Below are 23,376 nucleotides of genomic sequence, written 5' to 3' on the forward strand. Positions count from 1 at the left end.
GGTTTTGGTTTTTTTTTTTTTTGGAGGGGGTTGGGGGTGTTTGGGGCAGCAGGAAAACCAGACATTGTCCCCGCCGCCGACCTGGGCCACCTGGATTTTGGAAAGGCGACCGAGCGCCTGCAGGTCCCCGCCGTGGCCGCCTCCCAGCCATCACCCCCACACACCCCCCCCCCCCCTTCGCCCCCCTCCCTGGGTGGGAGGAATAACGCCGGGCCGGCGGCACGGTTGCCCCCGGAGCAAACCGCTGAGCCCCAGAGGCGGCGACGGGGCTGTCCCGGGTGCCCGAAGCACCCTTTTAATTTTACTTTTACTTTTATTTTCTCCCCGGGGCCAGCCCTCGCCAAGGCAGGGCAACTCCTGCCCGCCGGGCCGGGGAGAGGGCGGGCGGAGGAGGGGGCACCCGTGGAGATGGGCGGCGGGGGGGGGGGGGGGGGGGGGGGGGGAAGAAGAAAACAAACAAACAAACAAACTAAGAAGGGTGCTTTTTAAACATTTCATCCCCTGTTGTCGCTGTGGAAAGCTGCTCGGTGGATTTTCGAGGGAACTCTCCCCGAGCGAGCGCCGTAAATATCTCAACAGATGCTGGGCTCGTTCGTAATCAGCTCGGCTCCTCGGCGGGCAGCGCGGCAGCGGCGGCAGGGTATTAATTCTGGATATGAGGGCTCTCCGCAACATTTGGCTCTTTTTTTTTTTTTTTTTTTTTTTTTTTCCAGAAAGGAAAGATGGAAAAGGGGAGGGATCGCCCGTGAGTCTGACTGACAGTTTACATAATGAGCTTGCGAGGATACGAGGCAACTATATAAACAGCTCGAAGGGAAGCAAGTTTTCCATTTACTGAGCGCTGTTAGCACCGGTTGAAGGAGGAGCGGTTCCACACTAAGCACTCCCCTCCGCGTCTCTCACCAAACCCACCCGGCTTTGGAGTTTATAAAGGCGACGACAGCGATCAGAGGTCGGCGGTTGGCTGCAGGATTAATTCCCTGAAGGGGGACGGATCGACACCTGGATTTTACCTTCCGATTTCTGCTGGTGCTCGGGGAATATTTGGAAGAGCAGGTTGATCCAGGAGAATCGCCGTGACGCCTCTCTTTTCTCCCTCGACCGAGGAGTGCTTGCTTGGATCATTTGAGGAATACAGGAGGAAAACTAAGCCCACTAAGAACTGGAAGCTTGAATAACACAAGGATGACAGCCTTGCGCATCTTTGGCTTGACGTTTCTGTTAATGATTTTGCAGCAGGTAATCGCACATCGCAAAAAAAAAAAAAAAAAAAAAGGGTTCGCGAAATGTAAAGTGGGTGATGGAAGCAAGTTTGCATGGCAAAGCCGGGGTAAGGTCTGATTTGGCTATTTTGTGTGTCTCCCCTTTGTGCAGAGGGTGTCCGGCTCTGGCGTCTTCCAGCTGGAGCTGCACGAATTCGTGAATAGCCACGGGTCCCTGGCCAGCGGGAAGACCTGCACCCCCCACTGCAGGACCTTCTTTCGCGTGTGTTTGAAGCATTTTCAGGCAGTGGTCTCCCCGGGCTCCTGCACTTTCGGCAGCATCATCACCCCGGTTCTGGGAATAAACTCCTTCAGCATCAAGGACACGGAGAGATTTGACAGCCCCATTAAGCTGCCCTTTAACTTCACGTGGCCGGTGAGATCCCGCTTGGAAACCGCGGTGGCGATGGCGGGGCAGGAGGGCGGCCGGGGCAGGGTGACACGCTGCTTTCGCCTTTAGGCTTATCCCCAGAACTTCCTTTAAAATTAAAAAAAACAAAAAAACAAAAAAACAAAAACAAAACAAAAAACAAACAAAAAACCCCAAAACAAAATAAAAAAAAAAAAAAACAAAATAATAAAAAAAAAACCCACATGCAGCCCAGAAGCAATATGGGGATTATAAATGTTATTAAGAGAAATAAAAGCGATGAGGGCGTGTGGGGAGGGGATGATATAAGGGAAGGGGGGGTGCGTAGCCGTGGGAGAGGGGCAGGTGGCGGGGCAGGGGGGTGGGTGTGGCAGGGGTGGGGCAGAGGGGGTGGGGCGGGTTTTGGAGGCGCTGGTTGACGCTGGTTTTCTGCCCCCCCCCCCCCCCCCATTTTTGCAGGGCACCTTCTCCCTCATCATCCAGGCCTGGCACGCGCCCGCCAACTACCTGCCGGAAGGTGACTACGGCCGCGCGCGCCGCCGCCAGGGGGCGCCCGCGTGGCGGGAGAGCCCCTCGCGCGCGTCTCGTGTGTGTGTGTGTGTGTGTGTGTGTGTGTGTGTGTGTGCGCGCGCGCCCCCCCCCTCCATGTTCTTACCCCCCCCCCATCCCGAAACAGTTAATGGCCGCCCCCACCTCAGCTGTTGATACCACCCAACCCCCCGGGCTGCCGTTATCCCGCCATCGGGAGCCGGACCCCGTCGTGTTCCCCCCCCCGCCCCGTGCCCCCCCCCCCCCCCCTCACGATAACCCATCAGGGGCCGCTTTGATTCTGCCCCGGCCCTAATCTCCCAACACAATTGCGTTTCCTCCGGTTTATTTTTGGCGTGGGAAAGCGAGGCGGGCTGCGGTGAGAAAGCCGGGAGGCTGCCAGCGAGCCCCGGCCGCCTTTTCCTGTATTTTACACCTTGCTCGAATTCCGCCCTTTGGAAAAGGAATAATGGCTTTGGGATGTTTTTCTGAGCGGGGAGGAAAAGGATATTTCACGGCGGCCCTCGCTTGCAAAGGCCCCTCCGCTAAGCCCCCCTTGGCCGGGGTTAGTGCCCCCCGCTACACCTATATACATATATCTATATATACACATATATGCGAGCGGGGGGGACCCCACTCCGCGCCTCCCCATCGGGACTCGGGGTGCCTCATCGCTCGGGGCAGGCGGTTTTCGTGGCGGTGGCGGTGGGGTGACACAGCACGCAAAGGGGGTTGCCCGCTGGGTGCTGACACCGGGTTGGGTGGGGGGGATTCCGCTGTCCCGCAGGCTCCCGGCCGCCCTCGGAGGACTGGTTGATCAGCCAGATGTCGATCCAGCGGTCGCTGGCGGTGGGCGAGGACTGGTTGCAGGACGTGCAGAGCGGCCCGCTGACCCGGCTGCGCTACTCCTACCGGGTGGTCTGCAGCGAGAACTACTACGGCGAAAGCTGCTCCCGCCTCTGCAAACGCCGCGACGACCGTTTCGGACATTACGTCTGCGAGGCGGACGGCAGCCTGGCCTGCCTGCCCGGCTGGACCGGCGAGTACTGCACCGAGCGTAAGTGCCCCCCGCTCCGGGGCTGGGGACACACCCCGGGGCCTTGGTGGGCATCAGGCGGGACCTGGAGAGCTCACGGAGGCTTCGGCGCGTTGAGGAGCACCGGCCACGCTTGGGCTTCCCTACGCAGGGGTTAGCGTGGGCTGGGGGGTGACGCCCAAGAGGCCTTTGGGGGAAACGCATCCCCCTCCCACCCCAAGGCGTCAGGGAGCTTATTTGGCGGACGCTGGACCCAAAAATGTGTCCCTGTGTTGAGTTCTGCCAGCTGGCCCAACGCTGGTTGGAGCTGTCTTTGCGGTCGGCCGTTAAAACACGGTGGCCTTGACGCGGCTGTAACCAAGCGTTGCGCACAGTTACCCAGGAGGCGCGGGGGGCCCTGTGTTCATCTTTGGGGCCATGTTTTCATGCTGACCTTTCCTGTCTGGAGAGAAAAAGTTGCCTGCCGAGGACTTTGCCCCCGTTGGCTGCAACTCCTGACGCTGCGCTTCGCCTCTGTGAGCGTTAGCGGCAAAGACCCAGCTAGCTAGCAGAGAGAAGGGATCTTGGCTGATATCCCCAAATCAGCAGTATCTAGTCCGAGTTAAAATGCTATAGCGGCTTGCCCACACAAATGCTCCCACTGTTCCTGCTGCCAGAGGAGAATGAGACAGGTGTTGCAGTGTAGAAGTGGGAATCTTTATGGCGAGCTCAGGGTCCCACTGGGTTTCTTCAGTCCTTCGTTAGCACAAGCCAAAGCCGCCTCCTCTTGCTCCTTTTCTAGCGAGAGTTGCAAGAGTTCATGTTTGTTGTATAAACAGAAAAACTAAAGGACAACTTGTCAAATGTTGGCTCTCCTTGTTCACTTCCCCCTGCTCCAGAACTCCCCGTACTGAGATTTTTTAAAACAAAGCTTTGGAAGTGCAAAACCATTTTTCAAAGTGTTTTTTAAAAGCTGGCATTTGCCCTTTTAAGACTGTATTCTGTAGTGCCGTGTGTGTTTACCTAAACATTTCTGCTTTTTTATGTTGTCTTTACAGCCATCTGTCTGTCTGGATGTACTGAACAGAATGGGTATTGCAACAAGCCTGGAGAGTGCATGTGAGTAGATGGCAATTGCAATCTGAACTTCAGTTAAAATGTCACCTTGTAATAGAAGCTTAAACTCTTTTCCATGTCATTAATGTTTTAATTTGACTTTTCTTTTAGCTGTCGTCCCGGTTGGCAAGGCCGCTACTGTGATGAATGCATTCCCCATATAGGCTGCCGCCACGGGACTTGTAAAACACAATGGCAGTGCATATGTGATGAGGGATGGGGTGGCCTCTTCTGTGATCAAGGTTAGTTCTGAAGGTTGCGCTTATGGCTCTAGACTGGGTACTCCTCAGTACTGGACTAAGGAATCTGACCCATTGGATCTAGAATTAAATTTCTTCAAGGTTCTTGCTCATGGGCATCAGTTTTTACCACCACTGTCTTAGATACCAGTTCTTGCATTTGTAGTAATTTTGTCTGAAAACAAGCAAACCTTTTTGGTAGCTGCAGTTTTTCTCTTGAAAGAAAGAAAAAAAACGAAGTTTTTCTCTTGGAGGAAAAAACCCAACAGATTGGATGAGTGTTGAACGGGCAAGTTTTCTGCCTGCTCAAGCTAAGTTTAACTTATTCCCTGCACAACTATAACAATTTACTAAACAGTTTCCAGCAGCAGTAAACACCATCATTTGGGCCTTCCTTATTTTGCATACAAGGAAGTTAACTCATGTGATAAGTCTGGAGCATGAGAGAAAAATCATGTAAGCAAGAATGAAAAGTACAGGTTCCATTTTAAGGTACACCAGACCACTTCCACCTATTCAACCCATTGAATCACTGAACTGTAGCCAGCTGAGCAGTCATGTCCTCAAGGCCGTATATGCACTGCTGGCACTGAGATCATTAAGTGCTCAAAGCAAGCTAAGTGTTTGCAAGACAGTGATAGGATTAAGATGGCAAAGACTGAATTAAGCAGGAAAAGTAAAGTTGCAGGTTTTTTTCTGCTTGTAGTTATCTATTAACCAGTTGTATTCCAATTACTCTATGGTATTTATAGAGATAATAAAGATTTTCTACTTATGTCCTATGAACTTGTGTGCTTAACCTCTGTCTCTAAAGGAAAAAAAAAAAAAAAACAAACGGGACCGTCAAGCTTGGCAGAGCATTTAGACAGCTTAAACTACTAACACTCATAACAGGAGAGCGTGGTAAATAAACAATAAAAGATTTCTAGTGTTTGTTTAAATCTCTAAGGCAAAACATCTTTATTTCCTTCCTGCCTCCCCAGAATGTGCTTCAGAGCACACCTTTTAGAGATGGGACTCACTGTTTTAGTATGTGACATGTTGCTCACAAAGTCTCCATAGTGCTGTGGCGTGTCTGTCGGAGAGCACACGCTTACAAAGTACGCTTTCCAACTTGGCATCTAAATCCCATGGCAGCCAACGGGTTTATGCACACAAAAAAGGGGGAGTATACCAAAGCACTAAGAAAGTTAAATTTTTGCCAGGTCTCTCAAAATTCAGAGCTCACGTATTACAGTGGTGGACATAGAGAAATACTTAAAACGGATGATAATCTGAAACATCTGATTATTCCTGATAATAACCTGGATAATCATCTCCCATATTCCTATTGATGGCAAGCTGAAATACTTCATTGAAAATTCTGTCTTTTTTTGTTGGCTAAAGCATTTTTCCCAGCTGTCAGAGACGTTTTCTCTAACTCCTGGTATTTTTGCAGATCTGAACTACTGCACTCACCACAGACCATGCAAAAATGGAGCAACCTGCATGAACACTGGCCAGGGCAGCTATACGTGTTCATGCAAACCTGGCTTCACCGGTGTTGACTGCGAACATGAGATCAGCGAGTGTGACAGCAATCCCTGTAGGAATGGCGGTAGTTGCACGGTACGGGCATTTTAAATGTAAAGTCTTTGTGTGAAGCAAGCCACAGTATACCTTTTCAGACATGGTTCTGTAACAACATAATGGGAATTCGATAGTACACAGGTTCATTACTGACGCTCACAACTCTCATACTGAACCCTTCCCGAGAGGTGTCAGGGGAGGAAGTCTGTTACTGGAGGAGATGTATCATCTAGATTAGAACCAGTCAACTGATCCTTAGGTTTCTGTGGCAGCCATTATGAGAGGCTGGCAAGATCCAAGGTCGGTGAGGGAGCAGATCTGTAAAAAATAAGCTTCTCAAACCGAGGTTCATACTGAAATGTGCTAAGTCTGTATTTTAATAGCAAACAAAAGAAAACTTATGCTTTCTGCTATGGGAGTGTAGTGTCAGACAGAATGAGGGCAATCAGCTGAAACACTTTCTGTGAAACAGGGTCCTGCATTTTTCGTTTCCCGCAGTCTAGTGTTTCAGTGTGTTTTCAGACTCAGTCAATGATTGATCCTACTTGTTGATAAAGACTGATTGATTATAGATATCAAATGTAATCTGATGCTGGCTTAGATTAGAGCTAGTAGCGCAAGACCCTACCTCCCTTCTCCCAAGGCCTTGCAGGTACAGTACTTGGAAAGAAGAAGGAGTTTTGTTGTGATCCAAGTGGTGGGACTTATCCATCACAAAACAACGTATGCCCTCGTGAAGCAAAAAATTGGGCTCTCTTGCTGAGGGTAAATGTCCTGATCGCCGCTGTGTAGTTCGGCACGTGCCATTCTGCGCTGGGAGGACCTAGGGGATCCCATTAGTCAGCAGTGGTGGTAGTAATGTTTTTGTCTAGCTGCCGGCAGGCTCCCTCCAGCTGCATCTGCCCTGCTGGTGTAGCCACACGCTTACTCCTACACGCTGAGTACGGCCCATTCGCAGCTCTGCCCCTCATAGTCCAGCCTGCAGTTATTTACTCTCCAAATGTCACTTTTGTCACATCCGAACGTGGATGAGAAGGGACCGAACAGCGCTTGCTGCCGACCGAAAACAAGCGTGCAAGCAGCTATCGTTTGGTGCCATCAAATAACAGTAGCCTAATGTTGTGTTTTGTAGGACATGGAGAACGGTTATCACTGCCTGTGCCCCCCTGGCTACTACGGCACTCACTGTGAGCACAGCGCTTTGACGTGCGTAGATTCTCCGTGCTTTAACGGTGGCACGTGCTTGGAAAAAGAACAAGGGGCCAGCTACACCTGCGTCTGCCCCTTCGGCTTCACAGGCTCAAACTGCGAAAAAAAAGTAGACAGGTGCACAAGCAACCCGTGTGCAAACGGTGAGTCTTTTTATCAAAGAACCTTGTGTCTCTGGCTTGTTTGTGCTTTTCAGTGCAGAAGCGATAGAAATCCAATCTGACCTCTACTTTTCCTCTAATACATCAGTCCCTCTCCCCCACTGTATTTCACATCTACCCTAATTTTAGCCTTTTGCTGCGGGGGGGAGGCTTTCACTGGCATTTTCTATGCAATAAAACAGTGCACAGGGTTTATCTTGTGATGGGGAAAGATGGCAGAATTATGTAAATTAAATTGACTTTATCACATATTTAGAAGGGGCATATGTTTAAGGCATCGTGATGCAATTGGGTAAGCTAGAAGGAACTTTTAGACGTGCGGTTGTTTTGTAAAATGACCTCCCTCTTCTTGAGATAGTATAAAATGCTAACCAGGGAGAAGTTTAGGTTTCTGAATTAAGTGCACATGGACTAATTTTATTTTTATTTATTTTACTTTTTTTTTTTTTTTTTCCTCAGATGGCAATTGCTTTTACCTTGGTCAGATTCGTGTGTGTCGTTGTCGGGCTGGTTTCTCTGGTCAGAAATGTGAGATAAACATCAATGATTGTGCCAGAAACCCATGTTCCAATGGGGGAACTTGTCATGACCTGATCAACGACTACACCTGCACTTGCTTGCCAGGCTACAGTGGCAGGAACTGTGACATCAAAACCAGAGACGAATGTGCTTCTGGGCCATGTGAGAACGGAGGCACATGCTACAGCGGACTTTATAGTGCCAACTTTGTCTGCTACTGTCCTTCTGGCTTCATGGGCAACCGTTGCGAATTGCCAGTTTATTCAGTGCCCGTTACACTCCCTCCTAAACCAGTCCCCTGGATTGCTATATCCATGGGGGTGGGGCTGGTGGCTTTGCTCATACTGTTCTGCATGATAGCCATGGTCATCAGGCAGATGAGGATGCACCCAGAGCAGGACTTAGAGACAATGAACAACCTGTCTGACTTCCAGAAGGACAATCTCATTCCAGCGTCCCAGCTCAAGAACACCAATAAAAATAAAGACCTTGAAGTGGACTGTGGACTGGAGAAATCAAACTACAAACCCAAGAATCATAAACTGGACTACAATCTGGTAAAAGACCTGACAAGTAGAGGGACGCAGGAAGATAAATACTACAAAAGTGAAAAGTGTTTAGGAGAAAAGTCTCCCCTCCGACTACACAGGTGAGAATGCAGTCTTCCTCTAGTCTTTAAGGCTCCTCGTCATCATACCGGTCTAGAAGCAGATGAGAAAATATGGGGAGGAAAAAAGAAATCTTGAGCAGATAATACACATAACAAACGAGAGAAAAGCCAGGAATTTTCGTACGGGAGTATGTGTGTCACAGCCAAGTGGTATCCTTAGCCAAGTCAATTAAATCGAGTGTTTGTGCAGGGTGCTGCTAATATGGGTACTGCGAAGGGGGACAGGAGTGGCTAGGTCAGTGGTGAAAGTGAGAAGGTCTTGCCTTCCTCAGTAGATCTTGGAGGAACAACAGTTAAGGCGTACAGTGATTAAGTATTTTGTTTACTGAGAAGAATGATAGAGTAAAACTAATGCCTCTTTTTCAAAAAAAGAAAAGGGCAGGTATTCATTGGCTCATCAGTCTTCTGATACACATACTGAAAGGCTTGTCTGGGACCTGCTTGTGACCATTCCACCGAGGGGTCTGAGGAGCACGCTATTAGGCTGGACATGGCAGAAGCGTAGGAAGACAGTAGCTATTCCTCACTTCCAATTTCTAGTCTAATGTCCTGCTATCATAGAGAACATGTGAAACTTCATCATCTGCGCTTCCCTCCCACACCTTCAGGGCTATCTCATTCCCCTCTCCATATTCATGGTAGATGTTGAGAGTCAGGCTTGTTAGCAGTCAATTAACGTTCTTTTCTCTCTGCCCTGCCTTAGTGAAAAGCCGGAATGTAGGATATCAGCGATATGCTCCCCGAGGGATTCAATGTACCAATCCGTCTTTGTGATAACAGAAGAAAGGAATGAGTGCATCATAGCCACAGAGGTAAGTAAGTACACAGGTGGACAGGCATAAATTCACAAAGTAAAGGGGTAAATTATCCTTTAGAATTGCATCTGAGAAGGTTACTCTATTTCCAGGGATCCCGATGCTTCACAGCACTCACCTCTCCTCTTTTGTGGCCCACGCAGACCGTACGGTGGGGAAAATAAAGAAATTAGCAGCTCTGATTTTATTAAACAAGAGATTTTGAGCTTAGATAAGTCAGCGGGAGACGAAAGCACAGAACATCAGCCCATTAAAATTCAGCACATTGCAGGATTATTTCCTCTTAGATACGTAGTCAGCAAAAATGCAAATTATAATCGTTCATAGGCCTGTTGATATAAAGCCACATTTTTTCCCATGACTACAATGGGTAATCTGTGTTCTGTGGAAACAGGCAAAACTATAGCTTTCCAGCAGAAGATGGAAGGTAGCTGAATGTGTTAGTGGATAGGCGTAACAGCCCTCTAGGAAGTCTGTAGAAAGGTAATTTCAGCCTCTTGGGGTTTAAGCTCCAGCTATGTATTCTTTAACAGAAGTTAACACAGTTATTGATAAACACATCTAGACTTTGATGTTATATTGAAAAGTCAGAGGACAGATACACGAAAAAGGAAGGGCCTAGCGCTGGACTTTAAAGACCTTAAAAAGCACCTATTGAGGAACCAACCAGTTCCTGAAGAATTACTGAGCGTTTGGAAAAAGTCTCAATGGAAGTCAAAAGTAATTTGACATTAACTAATACCTGCCTTCTTCAGTGTAGCCATCTTTAGGACTAGTTTCAGACTCCAGGAAAGAGAAGCTTGCCGTGCCATGTAGCAGTGATCTGTGAACTCAGATCTGCAGGCCTCTGTCTCCCTTGCCAGGGTGGATATCAGATTTCCTCTTGAAGGCAAGCTGGAACACAAGTCAACCAACAGTATTAAAAGTTTAAGACTAAGTGAAAGGATTTTCAAAGATACCAATGACAGCTAGATGCTTCATTCCCATTAATTGACCTAAATACCATATCCTCCTTTGAAGATCTTGCTGACCAAAGCTAGACTCCCAGATTTACATCAGACATCTCCAGAGGTGTTTTTATTTTCAGAATGACAGCCCCTGAAACTCCTCTCCACATCATTCAGTCCTAATGTTTCTGAACATGAGCTATTTAACTATACCATACGCTTTTTACAGAGACCTACCGTTAAGCACCCAGATTTGTAAGCGTTCTTTCCCTTGGTCCAGGTAGAGAGGCTACTTATCACACAGATGACTTTGTTTTTTTTTGTTTTGGCTGGTGATTCTTTGTCTCTGGACCCAGCCAAAACCACTGAATGCTGATAGTTAAACTGCAGTAACGTCTGGCTTGAATTGCTCTGGTTTGGCATACCTGAGTTACAATTTATTAGTGCTGTAATACTCTGTATGCTGTGCTTCCTTCTCATTCCGGGTGTTATTTTATGTCCCGACAGGTATAAGACTGAAGATCAGCCCATTTGCACCTCAGATTTGGTAATGCCAGTAGATGGACATTCCTGCTGCATTGTTTACAATTCAGAACTGGATTGGACTGTTTTTAATTACATGCAACTTGCTGCTCTCAGGCGGAGGATGGAACTGGGTGAACTGGACAGACTGTGAATTTACTGAAAGATGCAATACACCTTTTTGTTCTTACTGCCCTTGTTTGAAGTTTGATACCAGAAATCTCATTGGCTATAGAAGAGGGGAGGCAGAGGGAAGAGAGAGGGGTTAAACATTTTGTTGTTTTAATTTGTTTTTAAAAGATACTGAGGCCAGTTCCTCATGGACAGACCCCTGGCTTTCCAGAACTCTGGTTATGGGAGGTGCCGGTAGATGAGGAGGCACTTAACTATCACAGATGTTGCCACGGAAGGTGTGAAGAAAGACACATTGCTATGCAGATAATGGATACAGTATAAGCAAGGTCTCCATTTTTTTCTGGGTTTCAAAGTGCCTAAAAGGTGTCAAGAGAATCTAACAAGCCCAAACAGAGACTTGACTGCTCTTTTTGCAGTTACCTGAACAGTATTGGGCAGGGGTGGTTGATATTTCCTGCTACACGTCTGTTTGCGTCTCCTCTCTCCTGCTGCATGTGCTGGCGACTCTGTCCGGGGCGAGAGGAGGAAGGGAAGAGGAATTCCGAATTTACATGTCATCGCATTTGGTGATGCTTTGGAGAACTGATTGACCCAAGCCACAGTATGGGATAGGATTTTCGTGGATTTAAACGTTTGAGAAGGAAAGTTGTGAGAAGGAATGTTTACTGCCTCTTCCCCATTCACGAGGAGGAGGCGTGATCCCAGCTCAATTTCAAGCCTTACAAATGCGTTTAAAATCAATCAGCTCCTAGAACCTTTATGTGCTGAGCTGTCTCAGCGGTTTTCATGCCCTTTGCACTACCAGTGGTTGTGAATAGACGTTATTTTTTTCCTTCTCCTTCCTCATTCTCTCCCCCCCCGGCCTTATTTTGACACAAATTTGGGGGTTTATGTCGTGTTTCTGAATTAGGTGCCACCTTCTACTGCAAATAGTCTAAAAATTGCAGCTGTTACTTTCTGAAGGAGAAGCAGCAGTGTGACCTTCCCTCCCCGCCCTCCCCATTTCTCCATCTGGTTGCAAAACTCCAACTCCTGCCCTTCATCCCGGTTCCAAATGCCCAGTAGCGAAGCACCCACTGAGACGCCCTCTGCCCAGACAGATTAGAGTTAGAAGGTTCTAGGCTCAGCCTGTTTCTTTCATACCCACCCACGCTACGCGGAGAAGGGGAAGCCTGCCCCTGGAAACCAGAGGTGTGCAGAAGCTCTTTTCTTATATACGTACATACTGCAATAATACCAGGCACCTGAATGGAAAATGCTGTGCCACTAATGGGATGAGACCGTGGGGTGGGGCAGAATGAGGAGGGAGGAAACAAGATCTCTTCGAAGAAACCTGGACCGTGCTATCTCTGGGACAGCGATATTCCTGCCCTTGTAAATCCTGTTGGACTAGCCCATCTACTGCCCTGAACTGTGCAGACAAGACCCCTTCATAATGTCCACTACTGACCTTCTGCTCTGACCACGTAGGACCATTTTGAAGATGACCTTCAGAAATCAATAATATGGGTTTTAGTTTGTCTGTTTGTAGTTTATTTTGAAGACTAGTATTTCAGTAATTTAAAAAAAAGAATCAGAAGCACTGAACTTTCTACGTTTTATAACATTATTTTGTATATAATGTATATTTATAATCAAAACAGAAGTGTAAATATGTTTATTACTTCTCATGTAATGTTTTTAATGTGATGACAAAGTTTGAATTTTATTTTTTTTTTCAAGCAATGAAAATACTTTCCTGCTACTACGAAGTTTTCTGTGGTTTGTCCTTTTACACTTCAGGTTTCATGATTCCGTGACAGCCGAGGTTACCTGAAGCCCCAGAAGTAATCTTGTCTGCCTGCTCCCTGCCGTCAGCCCTACATTTACATTTTGCACACCAACTGCTGCCGGCTGCTTTTTATAAAAGAGTTATACTGTTAACTGATGACAACAAAGTTGTTTAGATGAGTGGCATTCGTCTGACAAACGTTATACATATTTATATTGCCATATATTTGAATTATATATATATATATGTATATATTCTCTTGCTATGGAGTGGGACTGAACTGTCAGGAAAGTTATTTTTATTAACGCTTCACTCTTCCATGACAACTTGGGCCATGCAAGATACAGATTTAATACCATTTCAAAGCAGCTTAATAAATGTGCTGGCTTGGGGTTCGCTTACAGAACAAGATACAATTACTACTTTTTAAAATCCTATTTCTTTAAATACTTTCAAGGAAGACCCAAATCTTGCCCTCAGGTTGCACTTGCACAGCATCTACATCTAGACTTGCACGACTGTATCCTTGTTTGATGGCAAGGGGTAAGATTTGTCTTTCATTTGTGGGATTAGGGGGACTTTCAAGCTTTCTCCTCCCGAGTTCCCTACGCTATACCAGCAGCCGTGTCCTCCCAGGGCATCTCACAGAGTCATTATCTTCCGCAGCCCTTTTGGAGAACGTTTCCACACAAAAAAGTGTAAAAAGCACATTTGTATAAAACACTCCCAGCAGGTTTAGTAGCCTCTGAAGCACATACATTTACAGTCAATTAAATCTCCATCTAGATCAGCTAGGTGCAATACAGTCATCATCTGAATGGACAAAAGCAAAAGCTATAAGAACAGGAAACCACTGCTGCTCTATTTTAAAACCAGACTTTTTTTGTTGTTGTTGTTGACAAAATGCCAAGAAAGCATCTTAGTGTTGGATGCTTTTCCTATCTTTCCCAAAAATAAAATCCAACCAAAATTTGCTAGTTTTTTTTTAAAAAAAAAAAAAAAAAAAAACAAAACAAAAATAATAAGAAAAACCCCTTGGCGTTAAAACTGCACCGTAACAAACTATTTTTACTTTGTCATTAAAATACTGCAAATAATGGTTTATAAGGGTCCTTCTGAGTGTATTATTAAGGTTACATAAATACTATTTACTTTGGATGGGTTTGTTTCCCCCTCTTCACTTCTTTTCTTAGAGAAACTAACTTTCAAATCCCAGCCAATTTCCCTGGCTACCATAAAAATAAATTTAAGATGAAACTCAGAAATAAAAAGCCACCTCCCCCTCCCCAAACATTCACCCTGTAGAGCAAATTATGAAAAACAAGCCATTGACAAAAAGCCGAGCAGATGCTCCCTGCTTGCAGTCCTTCCTCGGCAATGTGAAATAAACCCAACAGATGCCTCTCTTAATTGAGCACATGGATTACATACACACATGCACTCTGTCCTGCTTAAAACAAAACACACACAAAAATCAAACAGGAAAATAGCCAGAGAACTCTTCCCAAAGCCTAGGCAAGCAGGAATGCTAAGACCGAAAAAGACTCGGCTCTTCCTGCTCAAAAGGAGACAGGAAACGGTATCCGTGGACAGAAGGGAGTTGAAATCCATTAAAACCCATGGACCTGATTATGTAGATCCCACAGGGTAAAGCAGGTACAACACATGCCTTTGTGTATCCACACAGGAGAGAGGAAAGAAAAAAAGGCATCAGCTTACAAGGAAATCTGTGAATATTTACTGGAGGCAGTACCGCACTATGCAGCTACCAGAATAGATCACAGATCCTACACAGGAAAAACAGGAGCGGTGCCTGCTTCCACACAGGAGGAGATGGAAAGCATATGTGAATCTATGCACGTGTGCACATCCCCAAGTCCTTGCCAAAGACACTAGGAGCAAGTTAGCTGAATGCATAATATGACCTGGATTTAACCCACATCTTTGGCCCAAAATTTCCTTACGGAGGGCTGCTGTGCACTGACAGCTCATCAGCCTGCCCGCCGCCCCGAGGCAAGCCCATCTCCCAGCCACCGTGTATGAACTCACTAGGAGGAGCTCTGAGATCCTTCTGGGCTCTAAAGACTCAACCTGGACTTCAGAGATTCCTCTTGAGGACGACAGATGATGCTGGGACTGTCAACGTACTGCTGACAAATAATGCCTTTTCTCTTAACAAGCTAATAGAGGTCTCAGACCCAACTGTACGACTAACTTCTCTCAACATAATTTGCACTGACTATGGCAAGATTTGGCTCAAGGGCTGCACCTAAGCTTGGCTTTCAGTTTTAAAAGACTGCAGAAACCCACTTAAAAGCAACGTGACAAAACTGGTTTATGAACCATTTTACGAATGGACACCTGACTGAGAAACGCTTTGGTGTTTCCTTGTATTAGCACCTGATAGACACTATTTCACAGCCACGCAGAGCCCTTCCATCTGAACAGTTTCAGAGCTGGATTGAGTGAAGGGGGTGCTTCACTTGAGTTGTTCCGTGTTTGGCTCCAGCCCTTCATCATTTACCTCTTTAAACAGTCTGCTGATTAGGGGAAACAGATGCCGGGATATACCCGTAACTATAGCACCCACTGGTGCTGAGACAACATGCAGCAGGGCTGTGCTGATGCAAACACAGCACAGGGCACAGAGTTCAGTTAGGTTGGTGTAGGTGAGGGGTGCTTGTAGAAATTAGGCTTAATACAGGACATGCCTAAAATGGGACATTGCAGAATTGCAGAATGCAATTTATTATGCATGATACTTCTCCAGCAACAGCTCTCAGCCTTGAAAGAGCTGCTGAGAAAAGCTGCATTAGTTATTGTGCAATTGCAACCATCTAGTCCAACAGAAGAAACCACCTCTATAAAAACACATTTCAGGTATTTTCATTGCTCCTCAGTCTTTTTTCAGTAGTCCTTGCTAAAATGAGGAAGGCACAGCAGTTCACTAACAGACCGGTACTGCAGTGACTTAAGCGACAGTTACGTATCTGTGTTTGCCTGTCATTCCCTTATCTCACATACCATATTGATTTTATGCAGCAGATACGACACTCCCAGCACATTTTGCTCACAATCCAAACTCCAGTTGTGGAGAACCGACATAACTCAGTGGCCCTCTGCCACGCTTCACTATTTTCATAACTTCAATTTTACAGCCTCTTTGAAGAGTCAACATCAAGATTTACTCTCCTCCACACTCTCTCTGTTTAAATTTTGCCAGCGCAGCTGCCAGAGCTTGCAGGTAGTGATCCTGCTGGCCAGTGACACCCACAGCAGTGAGATTTCTCCTTGATCACTCTTGAGCCTGCTCTAATCCTGCCCACTCTGCTCTCAAACTTAATCTGGGCAACAGTGTGACTCAGCACCATAAAACTACCATTCCTCTTTCTCCTCCCTCTGCTGGTGTTACCACCATCGCCGTCCTTGCTCCTCTTCCCCTGTGCAGCTTTGGGGCATATTTCTGCAGCACAGTGGCCTGCCGTGCTGCAGGGTGAGGATGGAACGCTCTGATTCACCATGCAAATTATTGTGTACAGAGCAATAATGTCAAGCGCTAGAGCAATTGTTCAGTGCACAGCATTTGGTTCTGGTGACCAGCACATACCTCTGTCCCTTCCTTTTTAAATCTTGATGTCAGACCATCACATTCTCAGAGGTGCTCCCTTCTCCACAGAGAGATCAGCCATCCCCTTCGATGAGCTGTTCAGCCCTTGGGAGATGCAAGGGGGAAGAGACACAATGTTGATCTGCTTCCAAGGCTCCCCCGGCAGTCACTGCCACCCAGAGGTCTTCACTGCCTTCCAGCAACCCTCCACACATGTCCCCGAGGGACTCGGTGGTGACAGGCTCTGTGCAGCTTTCCACACTGCAGGAGTGTGCCCCTGGGCGGGAAGAAGAGCAGGTGAAGTTTAAAGCTGCAGGGCATGGAGTGGACTGGAAAATGACTCCTGCCCACCAAACCTCCATCTCACCATCCTCCCCACTGACTGGGTCACTCAGGGCTTCTGACATGTCATGGCAGAGGGAAGACCTAACAGCTAAGGCAAATAGAGTGGTCCACAGCTGGAGCTAACATAACCCTGGATGTTATATGACCTGCATCACACAGACGATCCCACAACGACCTTCTCTCTTCCGTACACCATAGATTAGTAACGGACTCACCTCTCACGTAGGTAGCAGTGTAGCACATAACTACCACAGAAGGGCTTAATCCTTCTTCTTTTCCTCTGCAAGCATCGTGTCTTTCCTCCTGCCAACCAAGATGGAAGCAATGCTCAGACTCCATCCATCCCTGCAGCCAACCCACCCTGCAGGCTGCTCTGCACAAGGACCAGGTCATTCCCGGGAGGAGGCCCAAGGTACAAAACAGCAGCTTGTTCACAGTCATGTTTTGTAAATACACAGATAAATGAGGGAAACACGCAGCTTGAGGAGAGGCTATTTGGTGAGGATATCTTTTATCTGTGCTTTATGACTTATTTGTTGAGTTGTTATTTGTCTGGCTTCGCAGTGGTTTTGTTGATGATGTTTTTAACTACCTTCCTAGGAGGTCACAGAGGCACCATGTTTGTTTTTACAAATTAAGTTAAACCAACCCATATTTAACATCCAAACAGATCTGCTTAGAGTTGGATTTACATCTGGAGAGGCCATCACCAGTCAGAACAGGATTTGACCATTCCCATCACCAGGCAAGAGCCCTGACAATCCCTGTGCTTGGGCACACAGCTCCCACAATGGTTTGTGAGCTCAGTCAAAATTCCTGGTGCAAATATGAATCACCGTGCATTTGAAATTCCTTTTCTATTAACACAGTTTAATATTTGCATTACATTTTCTGCATTGGCAGAAAATACCAAAGCATTGCCAAAGCCTTTTTGTTCCTGCCCATAAACTCATTTGTTCTCTGGAAGATTGTCAGCAAAGAAACACGAGACAATCTGAACAAAATGTATTGGGAGGGGAGAAACCCACACAGGATAAAAGCATGATAATTACAAAAGAAATAGCCCTACTTTAACCCCCTCTTTCAATTCAGCCCACCAGGTCCTGCTGTTAGCTTCTTCATCAATAGCTTCTCCTCCACTCACGTCTCCTTATATCACAGAGGTTCTTTTCTTCCCCTCTATGAATGATATTTACATTTGTCATAAGTTGCTTAGAAAGAGGTTTTTGAAGTTCTCCAAACCTCTAGATACAATTCACAATGCAGAGTTCACTTACATCCTCGGAACAGGTAGAAATGCCCACGTGCTTGTAATCACAAAGAAGCTCCTTTTTCATGGAGACAGCACGGTTAAAAAGCACCTACATCAGACACACATTTGTCATACGTGGGGAGGAAGCATTTCCTTGCCATTTGGGCAGCTGCTCCACAAGCTGCTCTCAGTCACCTTCCGCAGACGCAGGTTCATCTCACCTCACCACAGCCATCCAAGCGTGAAGCGTCTAGTTTAAGCCAACCATGTGGCTTATCTAGGGTTCGGGGAGAAAGGTAGACCCTTCCAGCACTCTCCCCCGGAGAGGCGGCTGAAATAACTGGAAGCGAAGGGTGACTCTTGAACGGCCAACGCCATTAACTGAAACCTGACAACCACCTTTTAAGACGGTTTGGGCTGTGCAAGAGGCATCCTTAGGCGTGAATTTGAGAAGCAGGCAATGCTTCGCTGAAGGGAGCGGGATGTGGACGCTTAACCCCTACGTGTCCTTGAGAAAGCCTCCCTTTCGCTGGCTGCCCCTTCTCCTCTCCTGACATGCAAGGTGGCGTTGTTCACGCTAACACGACTCAGAAGGATGCTGCGAGGACTCATTCATATCCTTCAGACTCCTCGCAGCTGCGGAAGTGCAAATAAGCCTTTACCAGGCTTGTCTTATTGTTTAAATAGCCGCTCAGTGTAAGCAGCGCCTGGGCAGGCCAGAGTGGTACGCAGGCGTGGAGGCAGACGTCGCTCCCGCCGCCTCCTCTCGCAGCGGAGCAGCGCTTTCCTTGGGTTTGAGCCCAAACTGGGCCGCGCTGCCATCATCGCTTCCTGTTTGTTACCTCACGACGCCGTTTCCTGCTTCCTGCCCGATTACAACCATGCCAACTGTTTTTCCCAAGCTTGAACCAGCTTCCCAGCACCCCCCCCCCCCCCCCTTTTCGGCTCACACAAAAATACCACCATCGACACCGGCCTGGCGGCAGGCTGCTGTGTGAAGCGCAGCCCTCTACCCCCACCGGCATCTTCCCTCTCCCTGGGTGCCCAGTCCCAGGCTAAAAAACTGCATTTCACGCATCCCATGAAGTGGGAGAGAAAGAAACGAGGCGTGGGTAACTCCCAGGGTTTTACTGCAAGCAAGCGCAAGGCAGCAAGGTGCCCTGCAAGGCACCTGAGCCGGCTGGATGCAGGAGGTGGTGGTGTGAGGGACTCGTGGGGCTCGTCTCTTCAGTCACCCTGTATGTCACAGGCTTTTCCATTTACTCAGCAACCTGGCACAGAGCTGGCTAAAGCAAACGCTGTGGGAAAGCACGTTAAAGCATCAAAGTACGGGGGGGTTAATGAGGTCCTCAGTAGCTAGTCCCAGCGGCTAATCACCCCCGCGGTAGAAACGCTTCCACTTTTGTAGCTGAATTTGCTTTCAGAGTCCAGCTACTTCTAGTTATGCCTTCCTCAGCTCTATTCAGGGCATTTTAAGCGTGTGTTATTGTCTCTTTACCTGCAATCAAATTATGTCCCCAGTCCTGTTTCGGTACCTGAGGCAGCTGAGTCCTTTCAATCTCTCCATGACTGTCACAGCTTCTAATGCCAAGGTGAGCTCCCTGGCTTGGGTGGGAAGAACACCTTCCTCCTCTCTACACTCCTGTTTAAGCACCTAAGGACCACACAGACCCCAGAAGGGGTCCGTTTCCCAAACCCCAGGAGGACTGTTGTCTTCCCGCCAACCGCCTGATGGTGTACCCAAAATCCTAACAGGATCCTGGACATCTCTTGGAGACAGGGAGCAGTCTACAGGCTGGCAGAAAGCAAACGCTCTGCAGTTCTGATTTTTAAGGGGCTGGGGGTCAGGGAGACATTGGAGAACAATCTGCATTTAATACCAGTTCACACTAAAGCACACAGGAGCCTCCTAGGAGCTGTTATGTAGCTCTGGCCTGTGCCTTTACCTGCTCTCCTGCAGTCACTGCAGCAATGACCTGTCACAGCCAGATTAAGTGAATCCTCTTTAGCATCCAGTACCCATTTCAGGGCCTGACCCAGCTAACACGTATTACCAGCTACTTACTGTGTCAGGTCACCACCTTTCAAATATGAAGAAAAAGAAATAGCATTTGCAGATATACACCAGAGGCATGTGCCCATTTACGCTTAGCAGAATGCCAGAGAAACCCTGAGCTGGCACTTTTATTTCCTCACATCTCATCTACAGCAGGCAAAAAAAAAAAAAAAAAAGCAACCCTGCTCCTTCACCTTTTGCCTGCCCTGTCTATTACAACTGTAAACTATTTGAGGAAGGAACTGTCCTTTGCTGCAGCTTTTATAATGTTCAGGTGCTTCTGAGATGCAGCATAGGAAAGACCCTGGACATCCTGAACTGCGGAATGAAGATATCAAAGTGGCAATAACTGATCTACAACAAAAAAATAAAAGCCAATTTCCTTAACTGACTCTAAATGAATATGACATATGCATGCTCTGAACTAGCAGTTTTCTTACTAGAACACATGGAAATGAGACTGCACCACGATGAGCGGTCCCACTGCAGCATAAAGCTTTATGGCTATTCCATTTGAGCACTGTCGTCAGGAATCTGAGCAGGCAGTGGTATCAGGGCATTTTCTGTACACTACCTTCATTATGGACTGTCCCACCATGAGTAACTGTGGGGCACGCTGCTGGGAACAGATCATAACATGCAAATCCAAACCAGCAGCACATGGGAGTGGCGAGAGCTCTGGTGTTGAAGGAACTCTTCGCCGTGTACCAGCTATTGCACTCACATTTTGTCTTTGGAAAGCTGAGCACGTTCATCTGTGCCGGAGGGCAGGGAGAGCAGCGGGAAAAGGGACTATGTATTTGCACCAGTTCCAAAAGCCTCGCTCACGGATGGGCACAGGCAGCCTCGCAGTCCCTCTGGAGCCAGAAATGCAGCGTCCCTGACCAGCACTGCTTAGCCAGCAGAGGTCTGTAGAGTAGTCGGAGCCTGAGATGCAGCTCTGAGGCTGTGAAGGCTCAGGGTAGGTGGCAGACTATGTCTGCCTGTCACAAGAGGCACCTTAACAGAGTTGAGCTGTAGGGTCTCTTGTAACTAAAGCCACAGCAGTGCTCTGTCGCTGTGTGCTCTGGTTAATGGGGAATAGAATAGTGGGGCTAAAAGAATAAAATGCCCTGTGCTGCACGGCCACAGACATGCACTGTTACTGCAAGCAAGATTTGGGGCTGCAGGGACAGCTTACTAATATCAGGAATACAGCTGCATTGTTGCACGGTCACAGATTGAAGATGCCTGGCCAAAGCACTTTGTTAACAGAGTTAGAAGGTTTTGCACAGCTCTGGGATCACAATAGCAAGGTCACAAATGACCTGGTCAATAAGAAGTCTGTATCACCATGGGAAGTGCACTGAGGCATTGCAAAATGCTGTCTGCAAGGACAGTTGACAGGCTGGAGTCCTGGGAAGAGGGTGTGCAGCATGGAAACCCACGTTACAGACAAGGTTTCAGAATGGGCCCCTGCAGCCAAGGGTATGCAACTTGGGCATTTTCAATGAGACTGAAAGCTAACGCCCTCTCCCAAAGCTGTAAGAGATAAAGCGAATTCTACCCTTTAAGAAACCCAGGGGATTGGGGAATTCGGTGACTTATTGCCACGTGGCATATGATGCGGTACGCCAGGCAATGCACATTAATTCAGTGCCGGCGTGCAGGGCCAGGAAGGGCATCTCTCTGACAGTCACTGCTCACATTTCAGCTTCAGACTGCAGCTCCACACAAGGAGGGTTACTGCCGAGCAGCAGGAGTGGGGAGAAAGCGAACAGCACTGTTTCCCCTCAGTATGAGATTCCCACCCCAGGACACTCCTCTGGTGTGCTCCCCCTGGCCACGAGCAGGAGCCCTGGGCTGCAGCTGTAGCACCAGGAGCTCTTCGGTGACAACAGACAAGCTGACTAACAAAAAGGTTTGTGTGAGAGACAGCAAGTTGCATCCCTCCCCAGCCTGCTTTCACAAAACTGACTGAAAATAGCTGAACTAGAAGGTGGTGGAGCAGCCACCCTCCGGTGTGCACCTTGAGGTGGCAGAAAGATTTCTGGGTTTCTCAGGGGTCCCTTTGCTTTAGGGGACACCTGTACACCTGGCTCAGCAGCAGCACTGAGGTCCCTGGTACGGAGCCCTCGGGGAGCCAGGGACCAGCTCCAGCCCCCCAAACAGCAGCCTGTGCTGCACAGCATTGTGGTTCTTGTCAGAGGCTCGTTAACATATCAATATTTAATCTCTGTTACTAGGGCACAAAGGAAGAGGGGCTGGGGAGCACAGGGCTTTGGAAGGTGTGCTGGAGAGGCAGCACACGTGTCCGTGGGACTGCCAGCTCCAGAGCCTGACTCCCAGGGCAGCCTGGAGGTGGGTGGGGAGAGCAAGCCACCTGCTTCTCTAGGTTTGGTTAAAGATCAGAGCATCACAGAATCACAGAATGGTTTGGGATGGAAGGGACCTTAGAGATCCTCTAGTCCCAACCCCCCTGCCACAGGCAGGGACACCTTTCACTAGACCAGGGTGATCAAAGCCCCATCCAACTTGGCCTTGAACCCTTCCAGGGAGGGGGCAGCCACAGCTGCTCTGGGCACCCTGGGCCAGCGCCTCACCACTCTCACAGGAAAGAATTCCTTCCTTAGATCTAATCTAAATCTCCCCTTTTTCAGTTTAAAACCATTACCCCTCATCCTATCCCCACCCACTGATCCAGTTTCCCTCCCCACCTTTCCTGCCCCCCCTTTAAGCCCTGGGAGGCCGCTCGAAGGGCTCCCCGGAGCCTTCTCTTCTCCAGGCTGAACCCCCCCAACTCTCTCAGCCCGGCCTCCCAGGGGAGCTGCTCCAGCCCCCCAGCATCTCCGTGGCCTCCTCTGGCCCCGCTCGAGCAGCTCCGTGTCCTTCTGCTGTTGGGGGCCCCCGAGCTGGCCCCAGCACTGCAGGGGGGTCTCCCCAGAGTGGAGCAGAGCAGAGGGGAAGAGTCACCGGCATCAACCAAGATGTCACCATGTTCCCTCAGAGATTGGCACAGTTAGTCACTTCTGCAGCATAGATGCTTTGGGGTATGGCTGGTTGGCTTTCAATTTTTTTTTCTCAGGCTCACACACATGATGGAAATTATACTAACAAAGGGGCAGTTAGAGTAATTTAAGGAGTATTTGTAAGCCTACAGCAAAAGGCATCAGCATGTCACAGCAAGCAGCTGCACTGAGCACACTTACTATGAACAAGATTCCTCAGTGTCCACCTCTGCTTTTCTTTCTCTCCAGCTTCTGTTTCATTCCTTCAGGCCCTGCCACCT

General features: G+C 48.1%; 1 protein-coding gene and 1 long non-coding RNA gene across 3 annotated transcripts in view; one reads left to right on the plus strand and one right to left on the minus strand.

The window, feature by feature from the left end:
• Positions 1–444: 444 nt before the first annotated feature.
• Positions 445–12,816, plus strand: DLL4 (delta like canonical Notch ligand 4). 2 transcript variants are annotated; one of them, XM_042791161.1, is made up of 11 exons: positions 445–1,239; positions 1,375–1,638; positions 2,092–2,149; positions 2,948–3,217; positions 4,234–4,294; positions 4,403–4,533; positions 5,969–6,138; positions 7,232–7,451; positions 7,929–8,637; positions 9,362–9,470; positions 10,928–12,816. In XM_042791161.1, exons 1-11 carry the CDS (start codon positions 1,186–1,188, stop codon positions 10,931–10,933), a joined length of 2,052 nt encoding a protein of 683 aa, XP_042647095.1. In that variant the 5' UTR covers positions 445–1,185; the 3' UTR covers positions 10,934–12,816. The 2 variants fall into 2 exon arrangements, with proteins under 2 accessions (XP_042647095.1, XP_042647094.1); XM_042791160.1 differs by lacking the exon at positions 10,928–12,816 and having other exon boundaries at positions 9,362–9,634.
• The window catches only part of LOC116960978, a 30,545-nt gene continuing 16,842 nt past the window's right edge, over positions 9,674–23,376 (minus strand). The window contains exons 5-7 of the long non-coding RNA XR_004406699.2: positions 17,016–17,103; positions 16,456–16,560; positions 9,674–10,367 (exon numbers count right to left, since the gene is read on the minus strand). This is a non-coding gene — a long non-coding RNA (uncharacterized LOC116960978). The remainder of the gene's footprint in view (positions 10,368–16,455; positions 16,561–17,015; positions 17,104–23,376) is intronic.

The sequence above is a fragment of the Tyto alba genome, unplaced genomic scaffold, assembly GCF_018691265.1.
Source record: "Tyto alba isolate M040663 unplaced genomic scaffold, T.alba_DEE_v4.0 Super-Scaffold_18, whole genome shotgun sequence".
Classification (NCBI taxonomy): Eukaryota; Metazoa; Chordata; class Aves; order Strigiformes; family Tytonidae; genus Tyto; species Tyto alba.

Excerpts from the sequence above, each read along its gene's own strand:
- DLL4 (XM_042791160.1), top strand. The coding sequence starts at position 1,186 with ATGACAGCCTTGCGCATCTTTGGCTTGACGTTTCTGTTAATGATTTTG. Across the intron at positions 1,639-2,091 it reads CCTTTAACTTCACGTGGCCG|GGCACCTTCTCCCTCATCAT; the intron begins GTGAGATCCCGC and ends CCATTTTTGCAG. Across the intron at positions 4,295-4,402 it reads AACAAGCCTGGAGAGTGCAT|CTGTCGTCCCGGTTGGCAAG; the intron begins GTGAGTAGATGG and ends CTTTTCTTTTAG.